This window comes from Oncorhynchus mykiss, chromosome 2 (genome assembly GCF_013265735.2).
Source record: "Oncorhynchus mykiss isolate Arlee chromosome 2, USDA_OmykA_1.1, whole genome shotgun sequence".
NCBI lineage: Eukaryota > Metazoa > Chordata > Actinopteri > Salmoniformes > Salmonidae > Oncorhynchus > Oncorhynchus mykiss.
In genome coordinates, this window is record NC_048566.1 from 69095634 (window position 1) to 69112011 (window position 16378).

The following is a 16378-nucleotide window of genomic DNA, read 5'->3' on the forward strand; positions in this document are numbered from 1 at the left end:
GAGAGTTTGCTGCACTGAAAGTAAAGGGGCTGAATAATTTTGCACGCCCAATTCTTCAGTTTTTGATTTGTTAAAAAAGTTTGAAATATCCAATAAATGTCATTCCACTTCATGATTGTGTCCCGCTTGTTGTTGATTCTTCACAAAAAAATACAGTTTTATATCTTCATGTTTGAAGCCTGAAATGTGGCAAAAGGTCGCAAATTTCAAGGGGGCCGAATACTTTCGCAAGGCACTGTATACCCAACACTTTCCTGGGTGATCCTACTGACTACGCCAGAAATAAAATGTGCAAAACATACTCAAAGAGAATCAAACACAATGGACATGGTTCTAATGATTGGACATAACTTTAATTCCGTTACTCCCAATTACTTATGTAATTACTGTTTATACAACAGGACAATACCCATATCTACTGTAACAATAAAGCTAGCACATTGAAGCTGAACGCCACGTTTTAGCTCAACGTGCATAAGGATACAGTATGTTCCCCAATATGTTGTTCGATTGCTGTGTACACTGTGGGGAACTGACTGTGTAAAAGGTGAGAAATCCTTTTCAACTCTGCTGTCCCTGATAGTATTATTCCGTAATGGATAGTTTTGAATGTATTTGAGTTCATCGGGTCTGGCTTGAGTGGCTTCTAGTGATAACTGAATGGTCTCTTATGAAGCATCTATGCTGTTGCAGTGTTTTGATGGTTTCATCTCCAGCTCTTCATTAGAGGTCTCTTGTGCACAACAACAATATATACCGACAACAGACTGATGGTACCATCAGTGTTACTATCATTATTACCAATAGTATCCTCATTAGTATTATGACTGTCATTGGTTGTAAGCACTCTCTCCTTACTACTTAAAACCTCAGTGTGTGTGATGGACTGTTTTTAATCACATGCTGTTGTGAAAATAAAAGCAACATGAAAAAATTGTGGTTTTCTGGGTCTTTTCTACAGTGGGGCAGTAAGAGCACTTACAACACATCAGCCCCTGTACTAACGCTGGACATCGTTACCTAGCATCAGACTGACCAGATAAATAGGTAATCTGATCATCACCTATGGAGAAGACAGATTTAAATACTAGGAGGAGAAATTAAGAAATCAAGTGTTATCAGTATTTTTATTCCACAACATGGAATTCATCAAGGCATGAATGCGTTGTGACGTTCATAAGTGGCAATAAAATGCATTTCACAGAATTGACAATGTCATGTCACCCATTTATTTAAATTCATTATTAATTGACTACATTAATATTGAGATGACAGACAATAAAACTGTTACACAGCTAGTGGCGCTGACAGGTGCCACGGTTGCTGTTGTGAATGTACATTACAACTGGCAGGAAAGACAGTCTGCAGAGAACACATCTCCCCACAGTCCGGGAGGGGAAGTGAAACAATGACATGGAAGAGGCCAATGAAATAGAGAGAAACAAGCAATGAACTGAAGCAGTTTACCGTTGAGTATTTTCATCGTTAGTTAAAGTGGGAGGAGAGGATGGAAGGAGGACTTTTACTATCTACCTCAGGACAGATCAGGTAGGATGTTGGGGGTAGCATCTTCATACACCTATCAATCATTTGATCACCTAATCCTTCGACCACAGATCTTGCAGGGAGCCATCAAATTGTGCATGGATCAAAACCATGTCATCCTCCTTAAAATTGCAGATGCATCTTTCAGAGAAAGAGGGCTCTTGTATCTGCTTCCCTTTCTAACCTTTGGATGGGTGAATGTTTCTATATAATTTTCTGGAACGTCCAGTTCAGAGTCACAGAGAACAGAGCTGGAACATTCCAGTGGGGTTGGATCGTGGGATCTTTCCCCATAATCATTCACCACACCCCAGCCTCCTCTCTATTCGTTTTCACTCAGTTTAAGTTGGGCAAACTGGTTGGCCATCTGCAAAGCCTCCTCTATGCAGTGTGTGTTCCTGCCAGTTGCCTGGGCAGACATATCCTTGCCACCACCTTTGCCATCCATCAGAGGGCAGAGCTCCTGCACCCACTCACTGGCCTTCAGACCTCGGTTGGCCACATCCTGGTAGAGGAAAAAGTCAACAGATAAGATACTGTCCCAACAAAAATGTAAGGTTATTGCATTAAGCACACATAAGGAGCTAATCTGTGAATGGATGTAAACACACAGGTTGAGCACATGGCTTACCTGGGGCACCTGGCATAAACAGATGATCTTTCCAGCATCGTTGTCTACGGTGAAGAGCATAGCAGCAGTCTGGGGGGACTGGGTCTTCAGCAGCTTCAGAGACTCATTCAGAGCCTGGGACACAAAAATACACAGTGAAAGGGTTAGAAAATAGAAGTGGAATTAGACAAATGTCTGATTAGAATTTAGGGATAATCTGTGCCGTGGTGTGTTGTAATTCTCCACAGTGGTAGGGTTGGCTGTAGAGGAGAGAAAATGATGCTGTTACCTTGGCAGAGGCTCCGCTTTCCATCTCCATGACTACCAGCGGCTGGTTAGGGCTGCTGTCAATCATCTCCTTGGTCTTTTCAAGAACCTGGGGGAGGGGAGGCAGAGAGAATATAGAAATTAAAGACCAGCTGAACCAGAGAACATGAGGAAGACACCATTCATATAGAATGACCTGCATACTCCCCAACTACATAGTATATCAGTTTCTATGAAATGTAGTATACCTAAAAACATTTTTTAAAAATCTCCACCAACCCCCCATGTCTGGCCCCTCTCTCTTGCCCCCCCTAAACCCCCATGTCTGGCCCCTCTCTCGTACCCTTTTCTGGACATCAGCCTTGCTGGCGCGGTCCAGGTCATCCATGGTCTTCTTCAAGCCCTTCAGGGCTTCCCTCATCTTATCCTTCTGCCACTGGGAGATCACTGCCATGCCCAGAAACTGCAACACAGAACAGAGACATAGTAAGTAAACACACAGACGGACACGGCTCATTAAGGGCTGGATGTTCTGCGACAGCTCTCACCTCTGTCATGTCAGCGATTTCCTTCTGCACGTCTTTATTGGGGGCGGTCTGAACCTTCACCTTGTCCCCCAGAGCAGACAGAGACTGTCTCAGAGCATCTGCTTTCCTGTGGGCCTTAACAGAGCAGGGTGGGGAAGGGATTCAAGTTAGTCAGTTACCGTTGAGTAAATAGCGGTTATGAAAGAGTGATACCTATACCCATCATCACCCAGTGATTTGACTAAGAACCTGTAGTATAATGTAGAACACGAATGTCAAGCATCCAGTAATGGTTGGGAACCTTTGTCCTCTCACCTTCTGTGCTTCTGCTCCTGTCACTGCGACGATACGGCGGATTCCCTTGGCGATGGCCTCCTCTGACACGATGACAAAAGGTGCAGCATGGCCAGAGTTCCGCAAGTGCCTGAAGTTACAGATAGAATGTACAGAATACAACCGAGCAACAGACTCACAGTAAATTCTCAAACATCTCTGTATTTCTGAATCATGAGATATAATTATGTAAAGCAACGGCAAGGGGAGCTGTGTACTCACGTTCCTCCGCAGAACTCGATGGAGGTGCAGGAGCCGGCAGTGCTGCTGGGGTCAGCCAGGAGGTCAGCCACGGGGATGCCAATGGACACCACGCGCACCGGGTCAGGGTAGGTCTCATCAAACACAGCACGCAGACCCTGAATGGCTTTAGCTGCTGCCAGGGGGGTATCCATGGCATAGACAGGCTGTAGAGAGACAGAAAGAGCTGATGTCGTGACTTGGTAATACACGCTTGAAAACAGTGCATTCTGTGAGGAGGAGAAAAGGATGACAGGAGCCTTGGGGTGACAGTGTATAAAAGAAAACAGGAGACGATACAGAACGTTAAGGTGCAATAAGGCAAGGAAACAGTCAAGGAATAGTCAAATAGAACAATAGACAACAGGCCCTAGATCAATAACACCAGCAACCAAAGAGCTGCGTAAAAACAACACTTGATCAAACAGAAATTAACATACCACCCTACTCATACTTTCAGTGACCTATGACCTCTCACCTTTGCATCGCGGATCATTGTGCAGGCAATCTCCTCTGTGCGTCGCACCTCTTCTGTGCTCAGAGCACCTTTGGCGGTGAAGTCAAAGCGCAGGCGGTCAGGAGCCACCAGGGAGCCACGCTGGTCAGCCTCTCCCAAGACCTCCCTCAGGGCAAAGTTCAGGATGTGGGTGGCAGTGTGGTTACTCATGATGGGCCTACGACGAGCCTGGGGAGGGGGGGTTTGGACAGTAGAGATGTAATAACTTTTCAATATCAAGGCAGTTAAGAAAATATCACGAAATTGAGTCATTAAAATGTACTTTTGAGTGATGCATTACCTCATCCACATGCAGAATGACGTTATCTCCAACCTTCAGAGTGCCGTAAACCGTCCCTACATGCAGCACGTATCCACCCCGAACCTGAGTGTTCTTCACTGTGAACTCCATCCTCTGAGGAAGGGAGTAAATGTGGTGTGAGAGGGAGACAGAGAATTACATTACAGTCATTTAGCAGAGGGACTTAGAGGAGCAATTAGGATTAAGTGCCTTGCTCAAGGGCACATCGACAGACATTACACCGAGTGGGGATTCGAACCAGCGACCTTCCACCTACTGGCCTAACGCTCTTAACCGCTAGGCTACCTGCTGCCAACATTCATGTCTAATATGGCTTTTACAGCTGGCCGGTCTGTCCTCTCTGTAGGTCCTTACATCATCTACAGAGTCGTCCTCTCTCAGCATGTAGCCCTCGTCGAAGCTCTGTCCTCCCTGCTCCGCATAGAACGAAGTCTTGTCCAGCAGAACCCCACACTCCTGCCCTGTCGTCACCTCATCCACAAAGGCACGCTCCCTCCTCAGAGCCAGCACCGTGCTCACAGCCTGCTCAAACACTGGGAAAATCACAGAGAAATATACAGGGATTAAAACAGACACAAGCAAGAAAGCGATTTGAATAAATACCAAGCAAACCATCTTTCTGAGTTGGTTAATAAAACTGAGCTGATTTTATTTGTGTGTCTCACCATATTTGCCGCTGTCGTCAGCACTGTAGCTGTACTTGAGTACGTCGTCAGTAGCAGCGATGCCTTTGTTGCGAAGGTCCTCGATGGCATAGATGTCCAGCATGATGTGGTCCTCATCCCCAGAGCCCTTCCCCTGGGACTTAACCTGAGTGGGAGGGACATGGATGAGACAGCCCAATCCACGTTCTATTTACATTCAATAAACTTTCAACTAACTTTACACCCATGATGAATCAGTCATTCATTATGTGGAAACATCATACTCATTATTTAGATAGAAAGCCAAATGGCATGTTTAGCCCTGATATCATATGACCTTATTGAAGTGATTTGGCCCTTCACTCAACATGGAATGGAGCTTTTCAGTACGAATTAACACTGCAAGTAATGGAGCTGTAATGTATTGTAAATACCGATTTATCTAATAAGCAGAACAAGGCACTTGTCACTTACAGTGCAATACTGACTGAGAAATGCTGACAGAGGAAAGCATTCAAGTCTGTAGACATTCACAAAGCAGTACATTTCCCACCTCCACAGGCAAATTCAAAAATCCACATCAACTCCCTGCCAATCCAAGGCTCCATCTTTTCTACTGGTCACCATTTCTCTACTCTCACCTGGGCAGCCTTCTTCTCCTCCTCAAAAGCAGCAACATCCACCATCATCCCCCTCTCCTCAGCAATTAGGGCAGTGAGATCCAGGGGGAAACCGTATGTGTCATACAGCAACCAGGCGGTGTCACCTTCACAGGGAGAGAAGAGAAAAAGGGTTTTAAAAAAGCATTTTGTTTTGACAACAAGGTAAATGTTTCTAATTAATCCAATTTGCTAATGTAGCCCTTCAGTACCAGGGATGGTCTTGCTGTCTCCCAGACTCTGGATCTTTCTGTCCAGGATCTTTCGCCCCCTGCTGAGTGTCTTGAGGAACTGCTCCTCTTCCTCGTTGATGATGTCCTTTACCATGTCTGGGTCTTTCTTCAACTCAGGGAAGGCATCGCCCTGGAGAGGGAAAGGGGATACCTAGTCAGATGCACAACTGAAATGTATCTTCCACATTTACCCCAACCCATTTAACCCAACCCAATTAGGTTGGTGCGGGTTGCTGCTCTAAATCACTGTCAACCGCCCTGGGAGCAGTTGTTGTTGGGAGTTAACTGCCTTGCTCAAGGCCAGAATGACAGATTTTTCCACCTTCGAGGAGACAGCAGAGGAAAACAGGAAAGGACGAAGACAGAAGGAGAGATGGTGAATAACATGAAAAGTGGGATGACTTTCTTACCAGGGACTCTACCACCACGTCAACTAGGGTAGCAAAGAAGCCTTTTTGAGCACCCAGCTTCTCGTGAGAGTACCTCACAGCACGACGCAGGATCCTCCTCAACACATATCTGAACACACAGAGGGAGAAGGTTAAAATGTGCACATTAAGAGATTGATGTTCACACAAACATAGGCCAAAGACAGTCAGCCAGACAGTTAAAAGGGCTCACCCTCTTCCTGTGTTGTCTGGCCTGCCACCGTCAGAGAGGGCGATGGTGATGGTGCGGGCGTGGTCAGCCAGGACACGGTAGGCCATGTCAATGCCATCTACGTCCTCAACACCAACCTTTCCTGTGTAGTCCCTGGCTCCTGTACCCTGTTCAGAACAACCACAATGGTACTGTCAGACAGGTCATTCAGAGAACCCAGAGAGTAATGGTAAATAGTGTTTGGTAGTGGTGCTTGCCTTCTGGATGGCCTGGAAGTAGGGGATGAAAAGGTCTGTGTCGTAGTTGGACATCTTATTCTGCAGCACAGAGACCAGACGCTCCAGACCCATGCCTGTATCAATGCTCTTCTTAGGCAGGGGCTTCAGCTCTGTCTCAGACTCCCTGGTGGGGGAGGAACAGGTTCAGCCAGATCCTGCATCTACGCACATCTGCATTACACAGGACTTGAATTGAACACAATATTCTTATTCGTTTCAGAAAACTAGGCGTATCACTACTTTACAGGACATACATTTGAACGTAAAAATATTTATCAAAATATATGGCAGAAATGCCTTCTGGAACATGGGAACTTTCATGTGCCTTAAACTTGTATGCCATCTTAAATACGAATACAATTGTAAAATTAGATGCCTAGTTGGTTTTGCCTTGAAAAAACCCCACCTGTCTCCGGATTACATCTTCAAACGAAGGGAAACCATGGAATCCGTGACAGAGTCTAGGTAGCTACATTTTGATATATTATGTTTCTCATTTTGTCAAAAGTTGTTTTCATTTCAAGTTAAAGCATACTGTTAGCTAGATAGCTAATGTTAGCTGGCTGCTCGCTAGCTAACATTACGTCTATGATCTATGTAGTAATATTATTCGTATTGCTAGTTATAGCCTAATTTTAGCTACCTGTAGATTCATAAAGTTTGGATACTGGTTCATTATTTAGCTAGCTACATGTCTAAACCAAAAAGACTCCACTATGCAAGTAACCATTTCACTGTACGGTTTACAGCTTCTGTATCCTGTGCATGGGACAAAAAAAGAACGACCTGCACCAAAGTCAAATTAGGACATAACATTAGGCCAACGAGTGTCCAAGTTTTTTTTTTTTATTCTCAGGGAGAATGACCTGCTTTTATTTTGTCACACTCTCAACCGTAAGCTATTTTCTGTAATTAGCTCACCAATTAACTTGTAAATAATGATTGTTGGGGGAGTAGAGGTCGACCGAGTTTTCATAACAATCGGAAATCATTTTTTGGGGACGCGACAGAACGACAGATTTTACGCAAATGCAGTAAGCCAAGGTAAGTTGGTAGCTAGTATTAAACTTACCTTATAAAAAACAATCAATCAACGACTGTCGTTATTCCAATGTGTACTTAACCATAAACATCAATGCCTTTCTTAAAATCAATACACAAGTATATATTTTAAATCTGCATATTCAGCTAAAATAAATCCAGGTTAGCAGGCAATATTAACCAGGGGAAATTGTGTCACCTCTTGCGGTCATTGCACGCAGTCAGGGTATATGCAACAGTTTGGGCTGCCTGGCTCATTGCGAACTAATTTTCCAGAATTTTACGTAATTATGACATAACATTGAAGGTTGTGCAATGTAACAGGAATATTTAAACTCATGGATGCCACCCGTTGGATAAAATACGGAACGGAATAAACGTTTTGTTTTCGAGGTGATAGTTTCCGGATTTGACCTAAGGCTCGTTTTTCTGTGTGTTTATTATAGTTAAGTCTATGATTTGATAGAGCAGTCTGGCTGAGGGGTGGTAGGCAGCAGCAGGCTCGTAATAGTCAAAGGTATATGGTTTAGAGAGAAATAGCAGACCTGTTATAATTCCTGTAATAACTTGCGGCTGAACTTGAAAGTGGTTCCTTCGTTATTTTACCGTTCATGTCTTCCGTAGAGAATGTCTTGATCTACTTAAAATAAGGTCTGTGTTTCGTGCTTAAACCACCTCAGCGTTTTGATACCAGTGTAAATCTCACTAGGATAAGGTAACGTTTGTCAACATATTTTCATAAATCCACTCGACAAAATAAATGATCGTCGCTTATATTTAGTCAATATTGATCAGAGTTACCTTGTCCTATGGATATCTACACAGTTATTAAATTGGCAAGGTGGTGTAAGCCTACACGAAACAGACCTTATTTTAAGTGAATCTAAAAATATGAATGAAGGAACCGCTTTTCAGATTTTGCTAGAAGGTAGTCAATTCTTACCATGCCCATTATTAAAATAGGATTTCCTCCATATAGAAATTACAGTTTTTGTTTTCAACATTCATCACAGGTAACTTACTCTATTTTTATTCAAACAGTTGAGAGTATGTCTCCTAAGCAGACTTCAGTATCATTGTTACTTCAGAGCTGTGTGTATGTGTGTGTTTTACAGATGGCAGAGAAAAGCAGAGCACCAGTGTGGGACTATTACATGGAATTGGCACCAGGGAAAGCAAGGTGACTTATTTGTGATAAAGATGAAAGCATGGGGACAGCAACAGCTAAATCAAAAATACCACCAACCTGTGGAATCACCTTAAAAACACCCATAATATGCATTAAGTTAAAATAAGTGTTCATTCACTATTGTTGCAATTGTCATTATTACAAAAATGTGTGTGTGTGTGTATATATATATATATATATAGGCCAATTAATCGGTATCGGCTTTTTTGTCCTCCACTAATCGTTATCGGCGTTGAAAAATCATAATCGGTCGACCTCTAGTTGGGAGTTCATTTTCCTGTAAAGTTAAGACGTTGTCAGGTATAGGATATGGTCATTATTAGAACTGGCTAGTCAACTAACTTAACTTTACTAGCTAGCTTACAAGCTAGAAACTAACAAAAATATTGTTCAGAAAGTTGCCTGGTTTGCTAGATTGACATACAGTGCATTCGGAAAGTATTCAGACCCAGTGACTTCCACATTTTGTTACGTTACAGCCTTATTCTAAAATTGATTTTTTTATTTTTTTTAATTAAAAATAATTCCCTCAATCTCCACACAATTCCCCATAATGACGAAGCGAAAACATGTTGTTATAATTTTTCTAGTGTATAAAAAAATAAAACATTACATTTACACAAGTATTCAGACCCTTCACTCAGTACTTTGTTGAAGCACCTTTGGCTGTGATTATAACCTTGAGTGTTCTTTGGCACAATCTTGGCACACCTGTATTTAGGGAGTTACTCCCATTCTTCTCAACCTCTGTCAGGTTGGATGGGGAGTGTCGCTGCACAGCTATTTTCAGGTCTCTCCAGAGATGTTCGATCGGGTTCAAGTCCGGGATATGGCTGGGCCACTCAAGGACATTCAGAGACTTGTCCCGAAGCCACTCCTGCGTTGCCTTGGCTGTGTGCTTAGGGTCATTGTCCTGTTGGAAGGTGAACCTTCATCCCAGTCTGAGATCCTGAGTGCTCTGGAGCAGGTTTTCATCCTCTGTTCTTTGCTCCGTTCATCTTTCCTTCAATCCTGACTAGTCTACCACTCCCTGCCGCTGAAAAACAATCCCACAGCATGATGCTGCCCCAACCATGCTTCACCGTAGGGATGGTGCCAGGTTTCCTCCAGATGTGACGTTTGGCATTCAGGCAAAAAAAAGAGTTCAATCTTGGTTTCATCAGACCAGAGAATCTTGTTAGGAGAGTCCTTTAGGTGCCTTTTGGTAAACTCCAAGCGAGCTGTCATGTGCCTTTTACTGAGGAGTGGCTTCCGTCTGTCCACTCTACCATAAAGGCCTGATTGGTGGAGTGCTACGGAGATGGATATCCTTCTGGAAGGTTCTCCCATCTCCACAGAGGAACTCTGGAGCTCTGTCAGAGTGACCATCGGGCTCTAGGTCACCTCCCAGACCAAGGCCCTTCTCCACTGATTGCTCAGTTTGGACGGGCGGCCAGCTCTAGGAAAGGGTCTTGGTGGTTCCAAACTTCTTCATTTAAAAATAATGGAGGCCACTATGTTCTTGGGGACCTTCAATGCTGCAGATATTTTTTAGTACCCTTCCCCAGATCTGTGCCTCTACACAATCCTGTCTCAAAGCTCTACGGACAATTCATCCGACCTCATGGCTTGGTTTTTGCTCTGACATGCACTGTCAACAAAGGGACCTTTATATAGACAGGTGTGTGCCTTTCCAAATGAAGTCCAATCAATTGAATTTACCACAGGTTGACTCCAATCAAGTTGTAGAAACATCAAGGATGATCAATGAAAACAGGATGCACCAGAACTCAATTTTGAGTCTCATGGCAGAGGGCCTGAACATGTTAGTAAAGAAGGTATGTTATTTTAACAAATTTGCAAAAAAAATTTAAACCGGTTCACTTTTTTATTATGGTATGTGTAGATTTGAGATGTTTTTATTTATTTAATCCATTTTAGAATAAGGCTGTAACGTAACAAAATGTGGAAAAAGTCAAGTGGTCTGAATACTTTCCCAAATTCACTGTATACTAAATTCGCTTTTAAACAGATGGGTTTATTGGCTTTAAAATACACCAGTTAAGCTATTTTGGACCACCAGGCTGCTGATGTCATGCAGACTGTCGTTTTTGTGTTTATACTCTTTCATAACGACAAGTTTGATGTTGCATGACAATAGAATGTTCATGATGTCACTGCGACAACTGTATACAGACAGGCGTGTCGATAGATGTAGTATAAACCAGCGTTTAGTCTTGAAATCTTTGGTTGTACACTACAGTACTCACTGTTTAGCACATGGACTCACAAGTGAATCCTTAAAGAGATGGGTGAGGCTTAAGAAGCTGGAATGTTGCTAAATAGGTGTAGACAAAGATCTCTCCAGTAGGTGAACCAAAACATTCAAGGACATTTTCTCAAAAGTAAAGTAACAAGTTTATCAACTTTCAAAGCAGAATTACTTTCCCATTGTTCCTCAACTATAGTGTATGATATACCATTTTCTAGCTCTGAGTCTACTTTTATCCAAAAAAAACACCATTCAAATTTTGCTACATGAGACCCAATCAAGTCAGTCGGTCACATATTTTACAGCTATTTATAAATTAATTACCTGTTGTACTGGATGAACACCAGGTTCCAAATCTCCAGCACATTGGGGTCGTCCATATTGACCAGGTGGGCTGCATCTCTCCCCCCGATGCGGTCAAAGTGGATCTCACTGCAGGGCCCACAAGGACCTGTGTCCCCCATCTCCCAGAAGTTATCCTTCATGCTGCCGGGTATAATACGAGCCTCGTCCATTCTGTCACCCAGGGAGGAGACACAGGTAAAACAGGGGTGTATTCATTAGTCATATTCCCTTAGAAAAAAAATGTTCAACAAAAACTAAAGGTTCTATTGGATAAATTCATGTAAGGTCCCTGTTTGGTACCGTTTGCTTCAATTTGGTTCCTAAAGTAAACGCTAAATGGTTTCCATTGCACATTACGAAAAGTTTTGCAATGGAATCCAACTAATAAATCCTTCCCAGGTGAGACTCAGAAGAGAGAGGTTACAGTAGGAGCAGGTTGGGAGGGAACATGAGCACAGAGCAAGAACATGACTGTTCTCAAGACTGTTTTTGTAACCAGCTAAGTGGCGTCTAGAGGTTCGAAAAGGGAACAGTACCCTAAGAGAATTATCACCCAACACATAGTGTTAATGACCACAATAACAAGAATAGAAAGAGTGCAGCCTATTTCTATCATTCAGGTAGATTTGGATATATAATGGCCTTATTCGATCTGACAAGAATTTCCTACTCCTGAAATTCACTTACCCGAGGTCCAGCCATATCTGTTTACACTCCAGATCTGGATCCAGCCCAGCTTCTTCATGACCCCCGAAGTAGGTTACGTACAGACGCTCGATAGGAATCCCAAATTCCTTAGTCAGCAGCTCCAGGGCCATCGTACAAGCAAGGTGCTGCAGGGAGAGGAGTCAGCAGGAAAGGAAATAAGAGATATATAATCAATTAATCTTCCCAACATGCAAACACTATCTTGAGAGACTTGTTAAAATGTTGCAACGTCATTACAGATGACTACCACCGTATCTAACATCCGGTCTCCATGACTTACTTTAAAGTAGTCTCCGAAGGACCAGGAGCCCAGCATCTCAAAGAAGGTGTGGTGGTACACGTCCTTGCCCACATCATCCAGGTCATTGTGCTTGCCCCCAGCGCGGATGCACTTCTGTGTGTTAGCTGCACGCTTGAGTCTGGCCATGGGGTGGGACGGATCAATGGTGTTCAGGAAGATAGGTTTGAACTGGAAGGGGAGGTTGGATAGGTGGACAAAGAGAGAGGGTGGGTAAGAAATAGCGTTAAATTGGGATGAGTATACTTCAAAGTCTATTCTTTCCGTGCAACTGAAAAAGCTTCAAATATGGACAGAATGTGTGAGTTTAGGAAACATATTTTTAAGAACAATACACTTCCAGAGGGTATTATTCCACTGTGCTAAGATACATCCACTGAGTTGAGGCTTTAATTAGCCAATAGAGCCACACTCTCTATAGACCTGCAGGGGAGAAGTATGGGGGAAGGGATAGTATTGCTGCATACCTGGTTCATGCCAGGGGAGAAGTATGGGGGAAGGGATAGTATTGCTGCATACCTGGTTCATGCCAGGGGAGAAGTATGGGGAAGGGATAGTATTGCTGCATACCTGGTTCATGCCAGGGGAGAAGTATGGGGGAAGGGATAGTATTGCTGCATACCTGGTTCATGCCAGGGGAGAAGTATGGGGGAAGGGATAGTATTGCTGCATACCTGGTTCATGCCAGGGGAGAAGTATGGGGGAAGGGATAGTATTGCTGCATACCTGGTTCATGCCAGGGGAGAAGTATGGGGGAAGGGATAGTATTGCTGCATACCTGGTTCATGCCAGGGGAGAAGTATGGGGGAAGGGATAGTATTGCTGCATACCTGGTTCATGCCAGGGGAGAAGTATGGGGGAAGGGATAGTATTGCTGCATACCTGGTTCATGCCAGGGGAGAAGTATGGGGGAAGGGATAGTATTGCTGCGTACCTGGTTCATGCCAGGGGAGAAGTATGGGGGAAGGGATAGTATTGCTGCATACCTGGTTCATGCCAGGGGAGAAGTATGGGGAAGGGATAGTATTGCTGCGTACCTGGTTCATGCCAGGGGAGAAGTATGGGGAAGGGATAGTATTGCTGCGTACCTGGTTCATGCCAGGGGAGAAGTATGGGGAAGGGATAGTATTGCTGCATACCTGGTTCATGCCAGGGGAAAAGTATGGGGGAAGGGACAGTATTGCTGCGTACCTGGTTCATGCCAGCATTAGCGAAGAGCAGTGTGGGGTCATCCAAAGGTATGGTGGCGGATGAGTGGACATACTGGTGTTCATGGCAACGGAAGAAGTCGATGAACTTCTCCCGGATCTGAGCAGCAGGCAGCAAAGAGTCCATTCTGAAAGGACTGACGATCACACAGACAGTGGAAAAACAGTTAGGAATGCCGGTGAGGGAGAAGGTATCGGTAGGCAGGCCCAAATACTGTAGGTAACAAACTAAAGTTGCAATTAAATTATTCTGTGTCCTTGCTTCCACTGGAATAGCAAGCAAATGGAAACATGGGTTTTGCTTCTTTTTTGGGGGGCAAACTGAATATCAGCTTCAACCAAATTCATGTGAAAACCATGTTTACTTTAGAGCACATCCCTGACTGGACCTATAAAACACTAATTGCAGCTGCCTTCCACATCCTTGGATAGGCATATGCAGCATGTTTATGACAAGTTTGGCCCCAGGGTCTGTCTAGGCCTTAGACCCATTATCTTCACCAATGTTGAAGCTTCATTGCAGGCCTGGCTGGAAGGCAAGAGAAGATCCCACATGAACACAACACTCCTCTTTGTATGACTACCTTTAAAGCAATTTCCTGTCCCTCCCCTGAGGTAGGATTTTCATTTAGCTGTTTACAGTAATCCTAATTTACGTTTGCCAGTCAATCTTAAACTTTCAAAGATTACTTGATTACTTAGCTAGCCCTTACTTTAAAGTAAAACCAAGTCATGTGTGGACATATAGCATATGTCCCAATTTAATTAAAAGGTAACAGAGGTCCTATTTCCTGAGGTGGAATCCTTGATAATCCAGGAAACTCCACTGCTGGTGTAAATTACCTTCCATGTGTCTCCTCTGGGGGTTAACAGCCAATGGCATGTACTGGTCTAGCCCTTGATCATGACTCTCAGTTCCATTACATATATGAGTAATTGGATGAAATAGTATTCTGTATGGGGGAGTTCTGTTCAGAGCCCCAAAGCATAAGGACCTTCTCTTTCATATCAGCCAGAAATAAAATAACATTTTTTTTAAAAAAGGTTCAATTGATTCCCACAATGCCATATCTCCATGTTACAGTGCTTGTTTAGAGAAAACTGATGGAAGCCAAAACCTGTGCTAATTAGCTATCTTACATGCTCCTAACACCTGTGTGTAAAGACTGGTGGACACTACACGGCTTTCAAAATCCTAACATCGCTAAGCCTCTTACATTAAACGACCGTCTTTCCAGTGGTTTTTGTGTGTGTGGCCAACATAGCGGTGCGCACACTAAACGCTGTGGCACCGTTGGTGGTCACACACTACAAGATTTTTCACATGGTCGAAGCCACGCCCTCCCGCGAAATAATGACGTAATTCGATTGAACGCAGCTACAAACTGTCGCTCAAAGCAACCTTAAACGTTCAGTAAGACTTTAAAAATATATTACATAAATAAATAACATTAAACCTGTTTAAAATATAGGGACGTCTGACTGCTCAAAGACGAGAACCATAGCCCTCAGATTGCGTATTGGACTCGATTACATTAAAAGACTGTCAATTACGGTCGCCAACTACATCGGTATTTTGTCTTCGATCTCAAGTGTCTGGGACAGCTAAATCGTGGCCAAAATCGTGTAGTGTACACCGGCTTTAAGTCGGGAAGTGTATAGCGGAAGTTTAGTTTCGTCAGATGGAGGCATCCATAGCTGTATTGACCTGTGCAAAACTGCTACAGTATGTTTATCTTTTTTAATTGAAGGATTACTTATTGCTGATGAAAGGGCCATATGCTTCGAAAGCTGTGTCATTGGCGATGATTGACAATACTAAACCTTAACGTAGCGTCGGGTTGTAGTTCATACCAGCCAGTCGTGGGCAAAGCTAATGCTGAAAACTGTAGGGAGAAGGAAAAACGCCGCCTAGAGTTTGAGCTAGTCCCGGTCCTGACAACCGAGTTAACGACCGCCCGCACGGTCTTGTTTATTATTATTTTTACAGCAAGCTCATCCTGCAATTGTAACCGATGCTAAAATGAGGCGGTTACATTGAGTCATTCCACGTCTCCCTTTGCAAATTCGTTGACTAGCAATACATTCGTTCTTAATGGTTAGCTAGCTAGCCAGCCCATATAGGTAACTAGCTAAATAGTTAGCTAATGGGGATAACTTTAAACCCAGCTAGTTAATACCATAGTAAGGCATAATCCAACGGTGTATGAATAATTGCCATTCTCATTTCTCAAGTCATTAATTAAAACGTCAGCTATACGCGACATTCGAACGAATTAAGTAGCTATATTAGACATAAATCCGCCGTTTTAACCATTTTAACAATGACAGACACCATTAACTGTACTCCTATCAATTAAACATTTCCCATACTCACAAAGTTTATCTTTATTTTATTTCTGTCACCTCTCGCACTGACACCCCACGCTGGCACAATCAAAATGAAATGCAGTGCTCCCGCATTTACACTGCCACTATTGGTTGGACAGAATAGTCACTGCATTGGTACTCAGTTTCTATTGGCTATAATTTACTGTCAATCATTGCCAAACCCGCGTCCGCACTTGCGCGAACTGCTATCGAT

At 43.4% G+C, this 16378-nt stretch overlaps 1 protein-coding gene across 1 annotated transcript; it reads right to left on the reverse strand.

Moving 5' to 3' along the window:
* Window positions 1-1108: 1108 nt before the first annotated feature.
* aars1 (alanyl-tRNA synthetase 1) lies at window positions 1109-16238 on the reverse strand. Its single transcript, XM_021569882.2, has 21 exons — window positions 16172-16238; window positions 13778-13931; window positions 12569-12757; window positions 12268-12413; window positions 11560-11751; window positions 6734-6878; window positions 6498-6643; window positions 6287-6395; window positions 5856-6006; window positions 5626-5750; window positions 5006-5150; window positions 4695-4873; window positions 4320-4433; window positions 4001-4207; window positions 3505-3689; window positions 3265-3373; window positions 2971-3084; window positions 2766-2885; window positions 2445-2531; window positions 2177-2290; window positions 1109-2050 (listed from the first exon to the last, which is right to left on the reverse strand). Exons 2-21 carry the CDS (start codon window positions 13919-13921, stop codon window positions 1868-1870), a joined length of 2904 nt encoding a protein of 967 aa, XP_021425557.1. The 5' UTR covers window positions 13922-13931; window positions 16172-16238; the 3' UTR covers window positions 1109-1867.
* Between the last annotated feature and the right edge of the window lie 140 nt (window positions 16239-16378).